Raw genomic sequence first — 14,054 nt, forward strand, 5'->3', positions numbered from 1 at the left:
CTCAACTGGTATTGAAGTTATTGACACATGTTGACAGCTTGAAACACCAAAATTCACAGCTTTCTATCTTCCACGGTGCATTTTCTGCAGCACAAAGAAAATTCATTAGGGAGAGTGAGACCCTCTAATAATTGCAGCAGCAGATGGGTAAAGCTGAGAAGTTGCGTAGCGGTCTTGCATCAAATGAGAGCAGGGGCTTCAATGCACTAGTATCCCCACATATTGGAAATGCTGGATTGTTGGACAGACCCCTGGTGAAAAGTGGAAATGGGTGCTTGCATGGTGCGCATACGCAATGATGGTGACTTTCATACTAGATCACCATGGCTCGGGCCTCCTCATGTTCAGATCATGACATTTCATGGTGTAATTTGTTGCCCTGTACACAGCCTATAGTTGAATAAATTACGTTTCTGTTTGTGTTCAAACATGAGATATGCAGCATGGCATTGCACAGGTTATTGCAGGACCTCTGTCTGTAGTGTGAGAACTAATATTTCCTGGTAAGAAACTACATAACCCACCTGGATCCCTAAGTCAAGTGCTGGTGCAGGTGAGAGCTACGCAGTAAGAAGATCTGACGCAGACACACACAGGCAGAGCATTCACAGGCACACAGAGACAGAGCTCACTGATACAACTACTAGAGTTTTTCATTTTATTACATTAGCATTCCCATATGTGATGCACACATTGAATGCTGTGGGACCCGGAACAGGAAGTTGCCAGTACCCTTGTCAAATAGGGACAACATAGCTGTAGCAATACATGGACATAGGGGATTAAATCAGTCATCACAAGGTAAGGCAAACAAACAGCATAAGTAATATAGCCATTCTAATAACTAGTTAAAAAAACAAAAACAATTAACAGTGTAGAATACTTTTAACTGTTGCCATTGCTGGAGGACATAAGACACTTACCCAGAAGTCTCTCTGCCTGTTCTCCGTGGCGGCCAGGGAGGACACAGCAGGGGGTAGCGCTTTGACCAGGCCCCCTGGTGACTTTCCGGCAAATTGATCCTGATAAGGTAAGACAAGCGTGAACCAAAACCTGCCATGTCTGTGTTGGAGAGGAGATCCAGGTGGGTTGTATTCCCAACCAGGCTGCTGTGAATGAAGCTGTTTTATCTCTTCTACTTCGTATACAATGCAATTTTTGTAATTTTACTGCTCTGTTGGCCTCATCATGACCTGAACTCTGCATATCGTCCACGCCTCTGGGGATCTTCCAAGGCCCCCAGCCATGTGTGTTGTAACAGGGATATGTGCTGATAAGCTCTATAGCAGGGATAGTGAATTAAAATTCAAAGAGGTCCAGTCACTAAAAGAAATTTCCGGTCGAGGTCTGAATCACAAGTCTGTGCCATGAAAGATTGTACGCATCGTCTTTCCTTTTTTGGCGCAAACCACACTCTCTGGCGCTTTTTTTTACTGTTTCCTCCACACACTCTGGTAATACCCTGTAAATGTCCCCAATAGTGTCCCCCCTTACATCAGGTGCCCCTACCAGAGTAATTCATTACATTGGGTGCCCTCATAAATCAGTTGCCAACACCAGAGTACCCCCTTATATCAGGTATCCCCATCAGAGTGCCCCCTTGCATTTGGGTTATTTATCAGAAGGCCCCCTTACATCTGATGTTTCCCAAAATCAACATAGGGTAGGGAATATCACCGCTCCAGGTAGGTCAGACAAAGGTAGAAAACCTCTCCTCCAGTTAAGAAGCCCAGGTGCTGGCAATGCATATAGCAATCAACATCGGAAGAAGTTCTGGACAGCCGCACTCCAAAAAAGTTTTTGCCTTTTATTAAAAAAATATCATCAAAAATACATGTCACAGCAGAACGGACAAAAGAGCTTATGCGTTTCACACTACAAACAGTGCCTAATCAAGCTACGATTAAGCACTGTGGTGTGAAACGCGTAAGCTCTTTTGTCCGTTCTGCTGTGCCATGTATTTTTGATGATATTTTTTGAATAAAAGGCAAAAACTTTTTTGGAGTGCGGCTGTCCAGAACTTCTTCCGATGTTGATCTGGTGTCTCCCATCGGTGTTCCCCCTTACATCATTTGTCCGTATCAGAGTGCCCCTTTACATCAGGTGTGCCCATCAGAGTGTCCCCATCAGAGTGCCCCTTTACATCAGGTGTCCCCATCACAGTGCCACCTAACATCAGGTGTTCCAATCAGCCCCTTATTTTATGTTAAGGGGCACATTGATGGGCATATATTATGACTGGTTCTCTTTCTTCAGGTATTCTGTGTCGGCATTCTCGCAGTTGGAAAAGATGGGGATAAGACATCCGAAGCCAATCCCATTTATCGGGAATGTTCTGCTCTTTCAGAAGGTCAGTTGTACCTATTCATCGTATAGGAACTCACTGAGCAATGACGTCCCTATGCTTCAGCCAATGAAGTGCGATTATGGTTAGCATTAAAGTAGATCTGATCCCAAGGCTTTTTTTCCTTTTATTTTTCTGTACTGAAATTGCCTGCCCTGATTTTGCTGCACAATATGTATTAGAAACTGCAGCAAGTCAGATAGAGCTCCTCTCATTTCCTGGCTAGAGGACATCCAGAATCATCTAGCAGTTCCCACCCAAGCTTGGTTGTTCCTGGCCTTCCCGTTTCATTCATTGGATCTCCGTTATTTGATCATGGAGGATCAACATCATATGTGAGTTTTACCCAGGATGGTCTGCATGCACATTCAGTCTGCCATAGAACACCCACTGTAGAATGACACCCACCCATCAAAGCATTTTGATATTTGCTTAACTCCTCCCAAAAGCCAGCCTTTTAGCTACCTGAGAGGAGTACTGAGGCAGGATGCTGTGATGCCTTCAGAAAGCCATGTGCAGCACCCTGCCACCAACACACACATGCCATGATCTGTCTGTATTGCATAGAAGAGCACTGAGACCCAGTGATGACACCACTGAATCTAGAAAGATAAGTAATGAAAATGGAAAGGATTTAGTTAGAAAAATGTCACTAGCTTGTTGATGGGGGGGAACAGCAGAAACCAGGGAAGGCAAAACATAAACAGGTATAGGTTCAGCTTTAATGTAATTTTCAATATTGATAAATCTGCAGCTTTCTTTAAAATCCCCAATGAATGGTCTTGCCATGAAGATCCTTATTCAGGCACTTCCTGTTATGGGTTGACAACACACTAGCCATGTCTTCCAGTTGTGGCGTCACCTTGTCACATACATGCACCCCTGGTGGAGACTATACATAGTCATGCCAAAGCATATGATTTACTGTTGTCACTATCAGGAATCCAGTCCAGAGCAATGACGTACAGTTTATACTGAAGCGAGTACATGTAATCAAGAAGTGCCAGTTGGAATGACTGACATTATAGAACGTTGGTTCTCCTCTGTGTCTTCATGTACACACTGGGGTTGATTTACTAAAACTGGAGAGTTTAAAATCTTGTGCAGTTGTGCATAGAAACCAGTCGGCTTGCATTTTTTTTTTAGTTGTCAAAGCTTAAAATGATTGTAAAGGTAAATTTAAAAAAAACAAACATGTCTATACTTACCTGCTCTATGCAATGGAATTGCACAGAGCGGCCACAAACCTCCTTTTTTCGGGTCCGCCGCCAGCGCTCCTGGCCCCTCCCCTCTGTCCAGTGCCCCCATGGGAAGCCGCTTCCTATGGGAGCACTCCTGCATGCTCATACCCGAGCTCTGCTGCTGCCTCCATTGAAATAGACAGTGGGATTCGGCCCGCCCCCCCTGCTCCCTCATCACTGACTTTGATTGACAGCACTGGGAGCCAATGGCTCCTGGCGCCCCAGCAAAGCCAGAGAGACCTGAACGTGAGGGGAGAGAAGAGCTGCAGACGTGCACAGCGATGGATCGAATGAGGGCTTAGGGTAAGTAAAAGGAGGGGGGGATGAATGGAGATTGCTGACACCTAAACATTTTTTTAACAAAAAAACATGAACTATGTGTATCATCACAGGGTGATACTGTGGATACACAGGTAGCAGTGTGCCAACGTCCCAATATTGTTTGGAAGAAATTACAGTAGAAACATGGACTTTATAGGCACACGTGTGTATTAGGTAAAAAATTGAAAGTTTTTAATAGGATAAAGTTAAAACCATTGTATACAAACACATTAAAAAACATATAATTGAGTGACCTCAAGGACTCTTATAAAACCCTAATACATATATGTATACCACATGTAAAAAACACAAAGGTTTGGAATACGTAGAATTATATAAATCCAGTGGTTTGGATACGTGGAGAGTCGTGTTCGGAGGTCGCTCAGAAAATCGCTCTACATGTTACGCGCATTGATGCGCTTCTTCAGGAGCTTGCATATCTAATAAACATGTAGGAAGGTAGCATAAGAATACATCATAATATTCAGAAAGAAAACATACTTCTATTTAAATAAAAAGACGATAGTCACTCTGGTGAGGCCCAACAATGCATGCAGCCCAAAAAAAGTAGCCAAAGAGGGGACAGGAAACAGGGCCCCTCCATGTGGGGACCCATATTTATATATAGCAAGGTAGCATATTTATAGAAAAATATATGGTGAACATATGGCCAATATGTATTGCATTATTGTACTCTTACAAATAAATATTTACATAGATAAAGAGTTCTCACAAAATAACAAAATATATAGATTTATGAATGAAATTTATAAATGATGAATGATTTATGAACACGGGGCAAGAGAATAGTTCCCTAGTTTCAGAGTAAACAATGTATAAATGTATACAGAGTAGAGAGTACAATAAAGTAATACACATTGGCCATATGTTCAACCATATATTTTTCTATGAATATGCTACCTTGCTATATATATATATATATATATATATATATATATATATATATATATATATATATATATATATATATATATATATATATGTGTCCCCACATGGTGGGGCCCTGTTTCCTGTCCCCTCTTTGGCTACTTTTTTGGGCTGCATGCATTGTTGGGCCTCACCAGAGTGACTATCATCTTTTTATGTATATATAAGTATGTTTTCTTTCTGGATATTATGATGTATTCTTATAATACCTTCCTAAATGTTTATTAGATACGCAAGCTCCCGAAGAAGCGAATCAATGTGCGTAACATCTAGAGCGATTTTCTGAGCGACCTCTGAACACGACTCAACCTCTCCACGTATCCAAACAACCACTGGATCTATATCATTCTACGTATTCCAAACCTTTGTGTTTGTTACATGTGGTATACATATATGTATTAGAGGTGTTATGAGAGTCCTGGAGATCACTCAATTATATGTTTTTTAATGTGTTTGTATACAATGGTTTTAACTTTATCCTATTAAAAACTTTCAATTTTTTACCTAATACACACGTGTGCCTATAAAGTCCATGTTTCTACTGTAATTTCTTCCAAACAATATTGGGACGTTGGCACACTGCTACCTGTGTATCCACAGTATCACCCTGTGATGATACACATAGTTCATGTTTTTTTTGTTAAAAAAAATGTTTAGGTGTCAGCAATCTCCATTCATCCCCCCCTCCTTTTACTTACCCTAAGCCCTCATTCGATCCATCGCTGTGCACGTCTGCAGCTCTTCTCTCCCCTCACGTTCAGGTCTCTCTGGCTTTGCTGGGGCGCCAGGAGCCATTGGCTCCCAGTGCTGTCAATCCTATTAAACTAATATACACGTGTGCCTATAAAGTTCATTTTTCTACTCTAATTTCTTCTAAACATTTTTTTACCTTAATACAAGGAATGTATTAAGGTTAAAAAAATGTTTAGGCTTTACAACCACTTTAATTGAACACGTTGAAGTTAGAAGCTGATTGGCTACCATGCACCAGTTTTGCACTCTCCAGTTTTAGTTCATCAACCCCATTGTATTTTCTTCGTAGCCTCCCTGACGGTATACCCGAGTGTGGCTCGGGGTTAAATTTCAGCACCATTAGCGGTAACCCCGAGCCATACTCGGGATTGCATTGCAGGATCCTGGTGCAGGTTACTTACCTTGTCCCCAGGATCCTGCGATGTCCCCCCGCAGTGTCTGCGAGCTCTATCCTCCTCCGAAGCCTCTCTGTGCCAGGCTCCGTTCCCTGCGAGCGTCGCAACGCGCGGCGGCAAATTAAAAAAATTAAAAAATCATAACACATACAGTACCGTAATCTTACAGATTACATTACTGTATGAAATCATTTCACATCCCTTTTGTCCCTAATGCTTTGCCCAGTGCCCTGCATGCACTTTTATATTATATATACTGTTCTTTCTGCCTGGAAACTTGAGATTGTCCATAGCAACCAAAAAGTGTCCCTTTACGTCAAAAGTGGCTTTAGACAGCTAGAAAACAGCGATAGTAAATTAGAACACTTGCAGAATTGAGCTATAGTGAATCGTGGGGAAATTTATTTTATTATTATTTTTTTAATTGTTTATATTTATGTATTATATTATAATTTATGATTTTGTGTTTCAAACTTCATCATACCCGGGATATCTACTAGACTCTTGGTGGACAGATTTAAGTGTATTATTGTTAAGAATTATAGGCCTACAATATAAAACGCCAAATTTCCATGCAAAATAATTGTACCGCTTCCAGCACCTAAAATCCGAAATAATCATACCACCAGGGAGGTTAACTACCTCTGCTTTTCAGCAATGTTTTTCTATACTCTGACACAAACTTATTTAATTGTCCAGGAAGGTGACACAAATCTGTCCTCTTGATACAACAGAATCAGCTGTATTATTTTAGTATGTGTTAAATTAAATATTGTGTCTTTTAATACTGTCATTGTGCAGGGATTCTGGGAAGGAGCCAACAAGATAATAAAAACATACGGACCAATTACAGGGTAAGGACTGATTGGATGGAATTGTAAATCTTTTTATATCTACATTAAGCTCTCAGATCAAAATGATTCAATTCTTTTGATCAAAGCCCCTTTTCGAAGCTGTCAGTTTTGAGTGGAGCTCAGGAAGTGCAATATTGAAATTCCTTCTGCGTTTCTTCAGGGAACACTGAAACATTCACTCTCTGCACCAGAGGATCTTACACTCTAATGTCCCAGCAAAGTCATACACCATTATTATATACTAAAATCAAATCCTGGACACAACAAAAAAATACCCTTGCAGTGGGGCCCCCTGCACAGCAAGGGTTGGATGTTTGTTACGCCCAAGGGTGCATGGATAAGGAGTAAGGCTGGCCATACATTATACAATTTTCTTGTACAACTTTCCTTTAGATTTACCAAAACCATATAATAAAAAGTAAAACCTAAAAACTTTCAATTTGTATGCAATCAGGCAAGCCCTTGCACTACATAGTTGAAGGTAAATCTAAAGAAAATTTAATAGGAAAATTGTATGGTGTATGGCTAGCTTAATACTTACCTTATTCCTCGCTCTATCTAGCAGGGTCCCTCCAGCTAAGCGACCGGTGCTGTTAAGCCTTTCCTCTGCCACAGTTCCACGGTTTCCTCTATTTACAATGCAGGGTTAATAGTCCTGCATTGTGCATGAATCAGAGCTTCAGGGAGATGAGAGTGCTGGAGCGAGGTATACAGTAAGGGCCGTTCCCACTGCTGCGATGTCAGACATTGCATGTGATTTGCACCGCACTGCTGTGCAAATCACATGTGATGTCTGTGCGATGCAAATCAAGCCATACAGATAGTATGGCTGAATTTGCATCACATTCCGTCCAAACTCGTGCAGGACCCTTTTTTTTTAGTCTGCACCAGAATTGGATCCCATGGGTGTTCACTGTCCGAATTGAGAGTTTGCATTGCGATATGTGAGCTGATCTGGGGGTGTCATTAACTTTGTATTGACACTCCCAGCGGTTCGCATAGGGCAGTGTGAACTGCCTGCAGGAGACATGCGATGCGGGAACTTGTACTGGATTTGCAGGGTTCCTGCATCACTGCAGTGTGAACCAAGCCTTAGTAATACAGCCTCTTCCTGTACCCCTAGACATAACAAGCATTTAACCCTTGCAGTGAGGGGGGGGGGGTCCCACTGCAAGGGTTGTTTTTATCTAGTTCTCAAAGTTGGGCTTTATTATAGCTCTGACATATTCTGCAGCGTTGTACTGAGAACGCTTAGCCATTCACATCAGTCTCTTTACCAGAGGAGCTTACACTGTAATATCGCCACCACAGTTACACACAATGATTATTATTATTATTATTATTATTATTATTATATATTTATATAGCAGTGCTGTGCGGAGAACAATGAACCAGTCATATCCGTCTCTGCACCAGAGGTGCTTATACTCTAATGACCCCTCCACAGTCCTATACCAGCTATAGTAAGCAGGTAGCCTATCAGCATGTGTTTGTATGGTGGAAGAAGACCAGGTCACCTGCAGGAAAATACAGGGAGTGTATAGAAATACCATGCAGAAACTCCTTTCTTATCTTTTTTGTGTGTATTATAGATACTACATGGGTCGACGTCCGATGGTTCTGTTATCGGACCCGGAAGCCATTAAGCAAGTTCTTCAGAAGGACTTTGCAAATTTTACCAACAGGATGGTAAGTTATCGCTGAAAATAGTCCTTTTTAATAGGAAGTATGTTCTCAATAATTGTGGTTCATGAATGCAGGATGTTCTCATGTAGTATACCACACTCCACCCAGAACGGTGACATATCTGTACTTAAAGGCATTGTAAACCCCAACGATGAACTTCTCCTATTTGGTTTCTTTTTTGTCTTATAAATATAATATTCATATATTTGTTTGATAGGTGCAAAAAATGCCTATTAATCCTGCCAGAAATCTTGTGAGCTGATAATTTCCTGTGTACTCTGCTTGTTCTGCATTCTTATTGGTTTGCATTGTTCCTAACTATCTCTGAGGATTAAAGAACTTCCCTCTTTCTATATATTATGGAGAATAGGAGAAGGGAAAGTGCTCTAAAGTCTTGCACTAGGGTGACAACTCTGATTCTCCCTATATTTAGTATGATGAGTGAATGTTGTCACCCTTAAACAGCTAGTGTGTTACTGGCAGGATCGCCAGGTGAAAATAAAGGGAAAAGAAAACTAATGCAGCCAGAACATCTAAAAAATGGTAAGCTGCAACATATTACATTTTTGTTTAGGGGTTTAGCTTTAATATATGAGAAAACATTTGAAGGGAGTCGTTTTCTGAGCATCTCTTGCATGAAAGAAGTTCACCTCGTTGGTATCCAATTAAATATAATGCTATGCAACATGATTATAATGTTTTTTTTTATGTTTTCACATCTTTACTTGCTGTGTTATATTTGTCCTGATTATATTTCATGTAGAGATTTGTCACCACTAGAGGGAACATCCAGTTGTGTCGCTGGATTCTACCTTCATAGATTTGGTTGTTCGGTGACCCTGTTGGGTTTTTCTAACTTTCTTTCCTCTAAAAACTCTGCAGAAGCTGAACTTGGTCACAAAGCCGATGAGTGACAGCTTGTTGTGTCTGCGGGATGAAACGTGGAAGCGTGTGCGCAGTGTCCTCACACCCTCATTTAGTGCGGCTCGCATGAAAGAAGTGAGTTTCCCTCCGCTGATTATTTCTAGGGACCGGTGAGGGAGCTAGTGCTGGACATTCATTGAAGGTTTTCAGACTGGAAGACATAAAGTGTGACACTTGATTTGGTGGATGAGGAATGCAGTATTGACTAGACCCAGATAACTACTTAATGCTAAAAGTTTATTTGTTTGGAGCTTTAGGTATAAAAAATTTAAATTTCAAAATGTGCACTGCGCTACTCAACAGATTAGGAAAAACTGCAAACACTACAATCAGACAAATTTGAGTGGATAATGGATATATTAAGTGCAGCGCTAATCCATATTGTGTGTATGTATTAGAAAATTGTGCAAGTTTGCAAACAGTAAGTATAACACATTGACTGTGCAAAATATAGTGCTAGGTGCAAACAACAATAAATATAAATACAATTTATAAATTGAAATCAATAAAAAGTCCATATATGTGAAATGGCATTGTGAATAAATAACCCATAAGGGGAAAAAAAAACAGTCCAAACAGGTGAAATGAAATTATAAGTGTTTAGGTAAAAATCAATGTTGAAATTAAGGATATATTAGACCGTTGAAGCATAGGCCACCATCCAGTCACTCTCAGGAAACAACATGTGAGGTCAGCTTCTGTTTGGCCTTGTCACCGGACCCAATCATGGACTCCACCATTCATAAAAGAAAAAGGCCACCACATAGTGTAAAACCATCAACTATGGGTTTTATTGTAAAAGGTAGAACACTTACATCAATGATATAAACAGGCGAGATAAGGTATGTGATTACAAATGCATCCAAGAAGCACAGTAACGTGGATCTAGTTCAGACTACCCAACTGGGGCAGATGATGTTCTATTGAAGGAAACTGGTCGGGTAGTCTGAACTAGCTCCACGTTACTGCGCTTCTTGGATGGATTTGTGATCACATACCTTATCTCGCCTGTACCACTTAAGATCTCCAATACTAACCAACTGGCACATAGACTAACCATAGCTCTTCAGAATAGGGGGTGTTATTGTATATTAGGGTATGCAGCGTTAGGGCAACTTATTTATTTTGAATACAATGGCATTGTAGCATAATCCTTTATTTTTAATGGAGTACACCAGTGGTGTGATGCAGTGTGGGTCCATTGCTTGCTAATGTAACTGCACATTGGGGTGCAATTCAAAATGATTTATACTAAATGCACTTTAGCTCTCTTTATTAACATGCGGGAAACCCTGCGAATCCTGTGAGGGTTCCTGCATCACACCTGAATCGCCGACAGTTCACACTGACATCTGTGAACCGCTGCAGGCGTCGCTGTAAAATTAATGACATCCCCAGATCGGTTTTCAGATCGTAGTGCGACGTGTAAAATGGTGCAGGAACTGGCTCACATAGGTGTGAACAAAAAAAGTGTCCTGCACCATTTTGGTGCGAATGCCATGCAATTTGAGCCATGCAGTTTGTATGGCTAAATTTGCATCGCACAGACATTGCATGTGATCCGCACAGCAATGCGGTGCGAATCACATGCAATGTCTGTGATCGCACAAGTGTGAACCCACCACAAGGGATTATCTTATTGTAAATGTAAGTGTCAAATCTTATGGGGTTCAGGGCTGGGTTAGGTGTTTTATCATGCCTAGGGATAGGTTAAAGCTTACTTCACTACCTTGCACAGATATATAGGGCAGGGAGGTTGAAGTCCTTTCAGGAACTGGTAGAGGAGTATGCGATCTCCAACAGGTCATTTTACAGATATCTGCAACTCAGGCATGCCCTGGAGGCACAATTTGGGAAGGAAATGCCAGTGTGGTGCGAAATGACCTCTTTGAGAAAGCTGATCGATGCGGGATCCACAAGGGGTCTGATCTCGGACATGTATGGGTGCTTGAAAGCAGCAGCTCAGGAAGGCCTGGTTGAAAATAAAAACAGGGCTAGATGGGAAAAAGATGTGGGCACAATGTCTGACGATCAATGGGATCAAGTCTTGGCGCTGGGTCCCAGGGTCACTCTCTCTCCTTCACAAGTGATGTCTCATCTGTATCTGTTATACAGAGCATATTACACACCTATGAAGCTATTCAAGTGGGGCAAGAGACCCGATGCGAAATGTCAGAGATGCAGAGGGGGACATGGGGATTTGATCCACATGTTCTGGCGTTGCCCCAAGTTGCATAGATATTGGGAAGGGATAGTGGGGAAAATAAACTTAGTGTTTGGGACATCGCTGAGGGTGGAGGCGAGGGAGTGCCTGCTGGGCTTGAAGGGGGAGGGAGGGATTTCAAAGGATATACAGACGGCAAGAGATAGATGCTTGTTCCAGGGAAAAAAGCTTATCGCACAGCATTGGCAGAGGAAGGAGGCCCCGACATTGACAGAATGGGAAAATGCAGTAAGGGAAGTGGTCTGTAGGGAAAAGTATATCTATAAGAAAAGGGGTAATTATAATAAATTTGAGAAAATATGGAAAGCATGGTTGGACTGGGAGAGAGTTGGATAAGAGGTGGAGCGAGGATGGCATAGGACGTGAGGGATGTAGGGTATGTGTGAGGATGTATGACGGGTGAGGGGAGGAGAAGGGGGGGGGATAGGGGAAAATGAAGAAATTGTTTCTATGTTTCCCTTCTTGAAGGTTACAGCTTATGGATATTTTTGAATTGGTATATACTGGATGTAGAGAATTCTATGGGAGTAATTGATGATCTTATTGAGCTGGCGATTTTAGTGGCAGTCCCTATCTGTATATTTCTTTTTCTTTATCTTTTTTTGATGTGATTGTTGTATATGCTGTATCGGATAACTTTTTCAAATAAAGAGATATTAATTAAAAAAAAAAAAAAAAAGCTTACTTCAGCCTTCCCTTCAGTAATGAGGAGTTGTACAGGCTCTTCTTTCTGTACGGAAATGGCGTGCTCTGATTTCACTGCACACTCTGAGCTTTTCATGTTGTGCATTAGCAACTGCAGCAAGTTAAGCAGAGTCTGCTAAATTTCCTGGCTGGAGGGTATGCAGCATCATCTAGCCCTTTCCTACCTGGCCTAATTGTCCATGGACCACCCCTAACATTCAACCGATTTCAGTTCTTTCAAACACGGATGCTCAGCATCAGGGCAGCCATCAGAAATTTTTGGGCCCCTTACACAGCTTTAGGCCTACCCCCCCCCCCCCCCAGCCCGACAACCAACATTCCCCAGGGCCTGCCCATGGGCCATCCCACCGAATACGCACTCAGCTCCCCTCCTTACACCTGTATATGTCAGTCCCCCTCCTTACACCTGTATATGTCAGTCCCCCTCCTTACACCTGTATATGTCAGTCCCCCTCCTTACACCTGTATATGTCAGTCCCCCTCCTTACACCTGTATATGTCAGTCCCCCTCCTTACACCTGTATATGTCAGTCCCCCTCCTTACACCTGTATATGTCAGTCCCCCCTCCTTACACCTGTATATGTCAGTCCCCCTCCTTACACCTGTATATGTCAGTCCCCCTCCTTACACCTGTATATGTCAGCCCCCCTCTTCACACCTGTATATGTCAGCCCCCTCACTCCTGTATATATCTCAGCCCCCCCCTCACACCTGTATATATGTCAGCCCCCCCCCACACCTGTATATATGTCAGCCCCCTCACACCTGTCAGAAACCATGAACCAGACTGAGACAGAAGTACAGTAAAATCACACTTGTTTATTAATAAAAATATAAAGGTAAATAAAGTAAGCGTTGTCAAAGCATAGCCAGAGTCCAGTAACCGGATCAGGTAGTCAGCCAAGCCAGAGTTCAGTAACCAGATCGAGTAATCAGCCAGGCCAGAAGTCAGGGATCCAAGTAGAGGAACAGCAAGCAGGATAAGGAGCCAGAAGGGATGTCGGCAAAGCCAGTCTTTAAACAGGAACACAGGAGATGGTTTCTTGTGATGTGACCAAGGCGAAGGCAGGAAGGAAGTGAGCTGGACATCTTTAAGTAGGCGGGACTGACAAGCAGATCCACAACAGCTGGTTAACTGTGGGAGGAGAAGAGAGCTGGCAATTAGCCGACAGCTGAGCGGCCAGCTCAGAGAAGGAAGGGCTGAGCCAGCCCTGACAACACCTGTACGCACTCAGCCCCCCAATCCTGTATACAGTCAGGTCCATAAATATTGGGACGTCAACACAATTCTAATCTTTTTGGCTCTATACCACCACAATGGATTTGAAATGAAACTAAGATGTGCTTTAACTGCAGACTTTCAGCTTTAATTTGAGGGTATTTACATCCAAATCAGGTGAACGGTGTAGGAATTACAACAGTTTGTATATGTGACTCCCACTTTTTAAGGGACCAAAAGTAATGGGACAATTGGCTGCTCAGCTGTTCCATGGCCAAGTGTGTGTTATTCCCTCATTATCCCATTTACAAGGAGCAGATAAAAGGCCCAGAGTTCATTTCAAGTGTGCTATTTGCATTTGGAATCTGTTGCTGTCAACTCTCAATATGAGATCCAAAGAGCTGTCACTATCAGTGAAGCAAGCCATCATTAGGCTGAA

The 14,054-nt window shown here is 42.1% G+C and overlaps 1 protein-coding gene across 5 annotated transcripts in view; it reads left to right on the forward strand.

The window, feature by feature from the left end:
• Positions 1–14,054, forward strand: part of TBXAS1 (thromboxane A synthase 1) — a 198,645-nt gene that overhangs the window by 137,850 nt on the left and 46,741 nt on the right. For all 5 annotated transcript variants that reach the window (XM_073621485.1, XM_073621486.1, XM_073621487.1 and 2 more), the window contains exons 3-6: positions 2,257–2,350; positions 6,804–6,856; positions 8,449–8,545; positions 9,425–9,541. In XM_073621485.1, the coding sequence (XP_073477586.1) occupies positions 2,257–2,350; positions 6,804–6,856; positions 8,449–8,545; positions 9,425–9,541 (361 nt within the window). The remainder of the gene's footprint in view (positions 1–2,256; positions 2,351–6,803; positions 6,857–8,448; positions 8,546–9,424; positions 9,542–14,054) is intronic.

Source organism: Aquarana catesbeiana, linkage group LG03 (genome assembly GCF_042186555.1).
Source record: "Aquarana catesbeiana isolate 2022-GZ linkage group LG03, ASM4218655v1, whole genome shotgun sequence".
NCBI classification, from domain to species: Eukaryota; Metazoa; Chordata; class Amphibia; order Anura; family Ranidae; genus Aquarana; species Aquarana catesbeiana.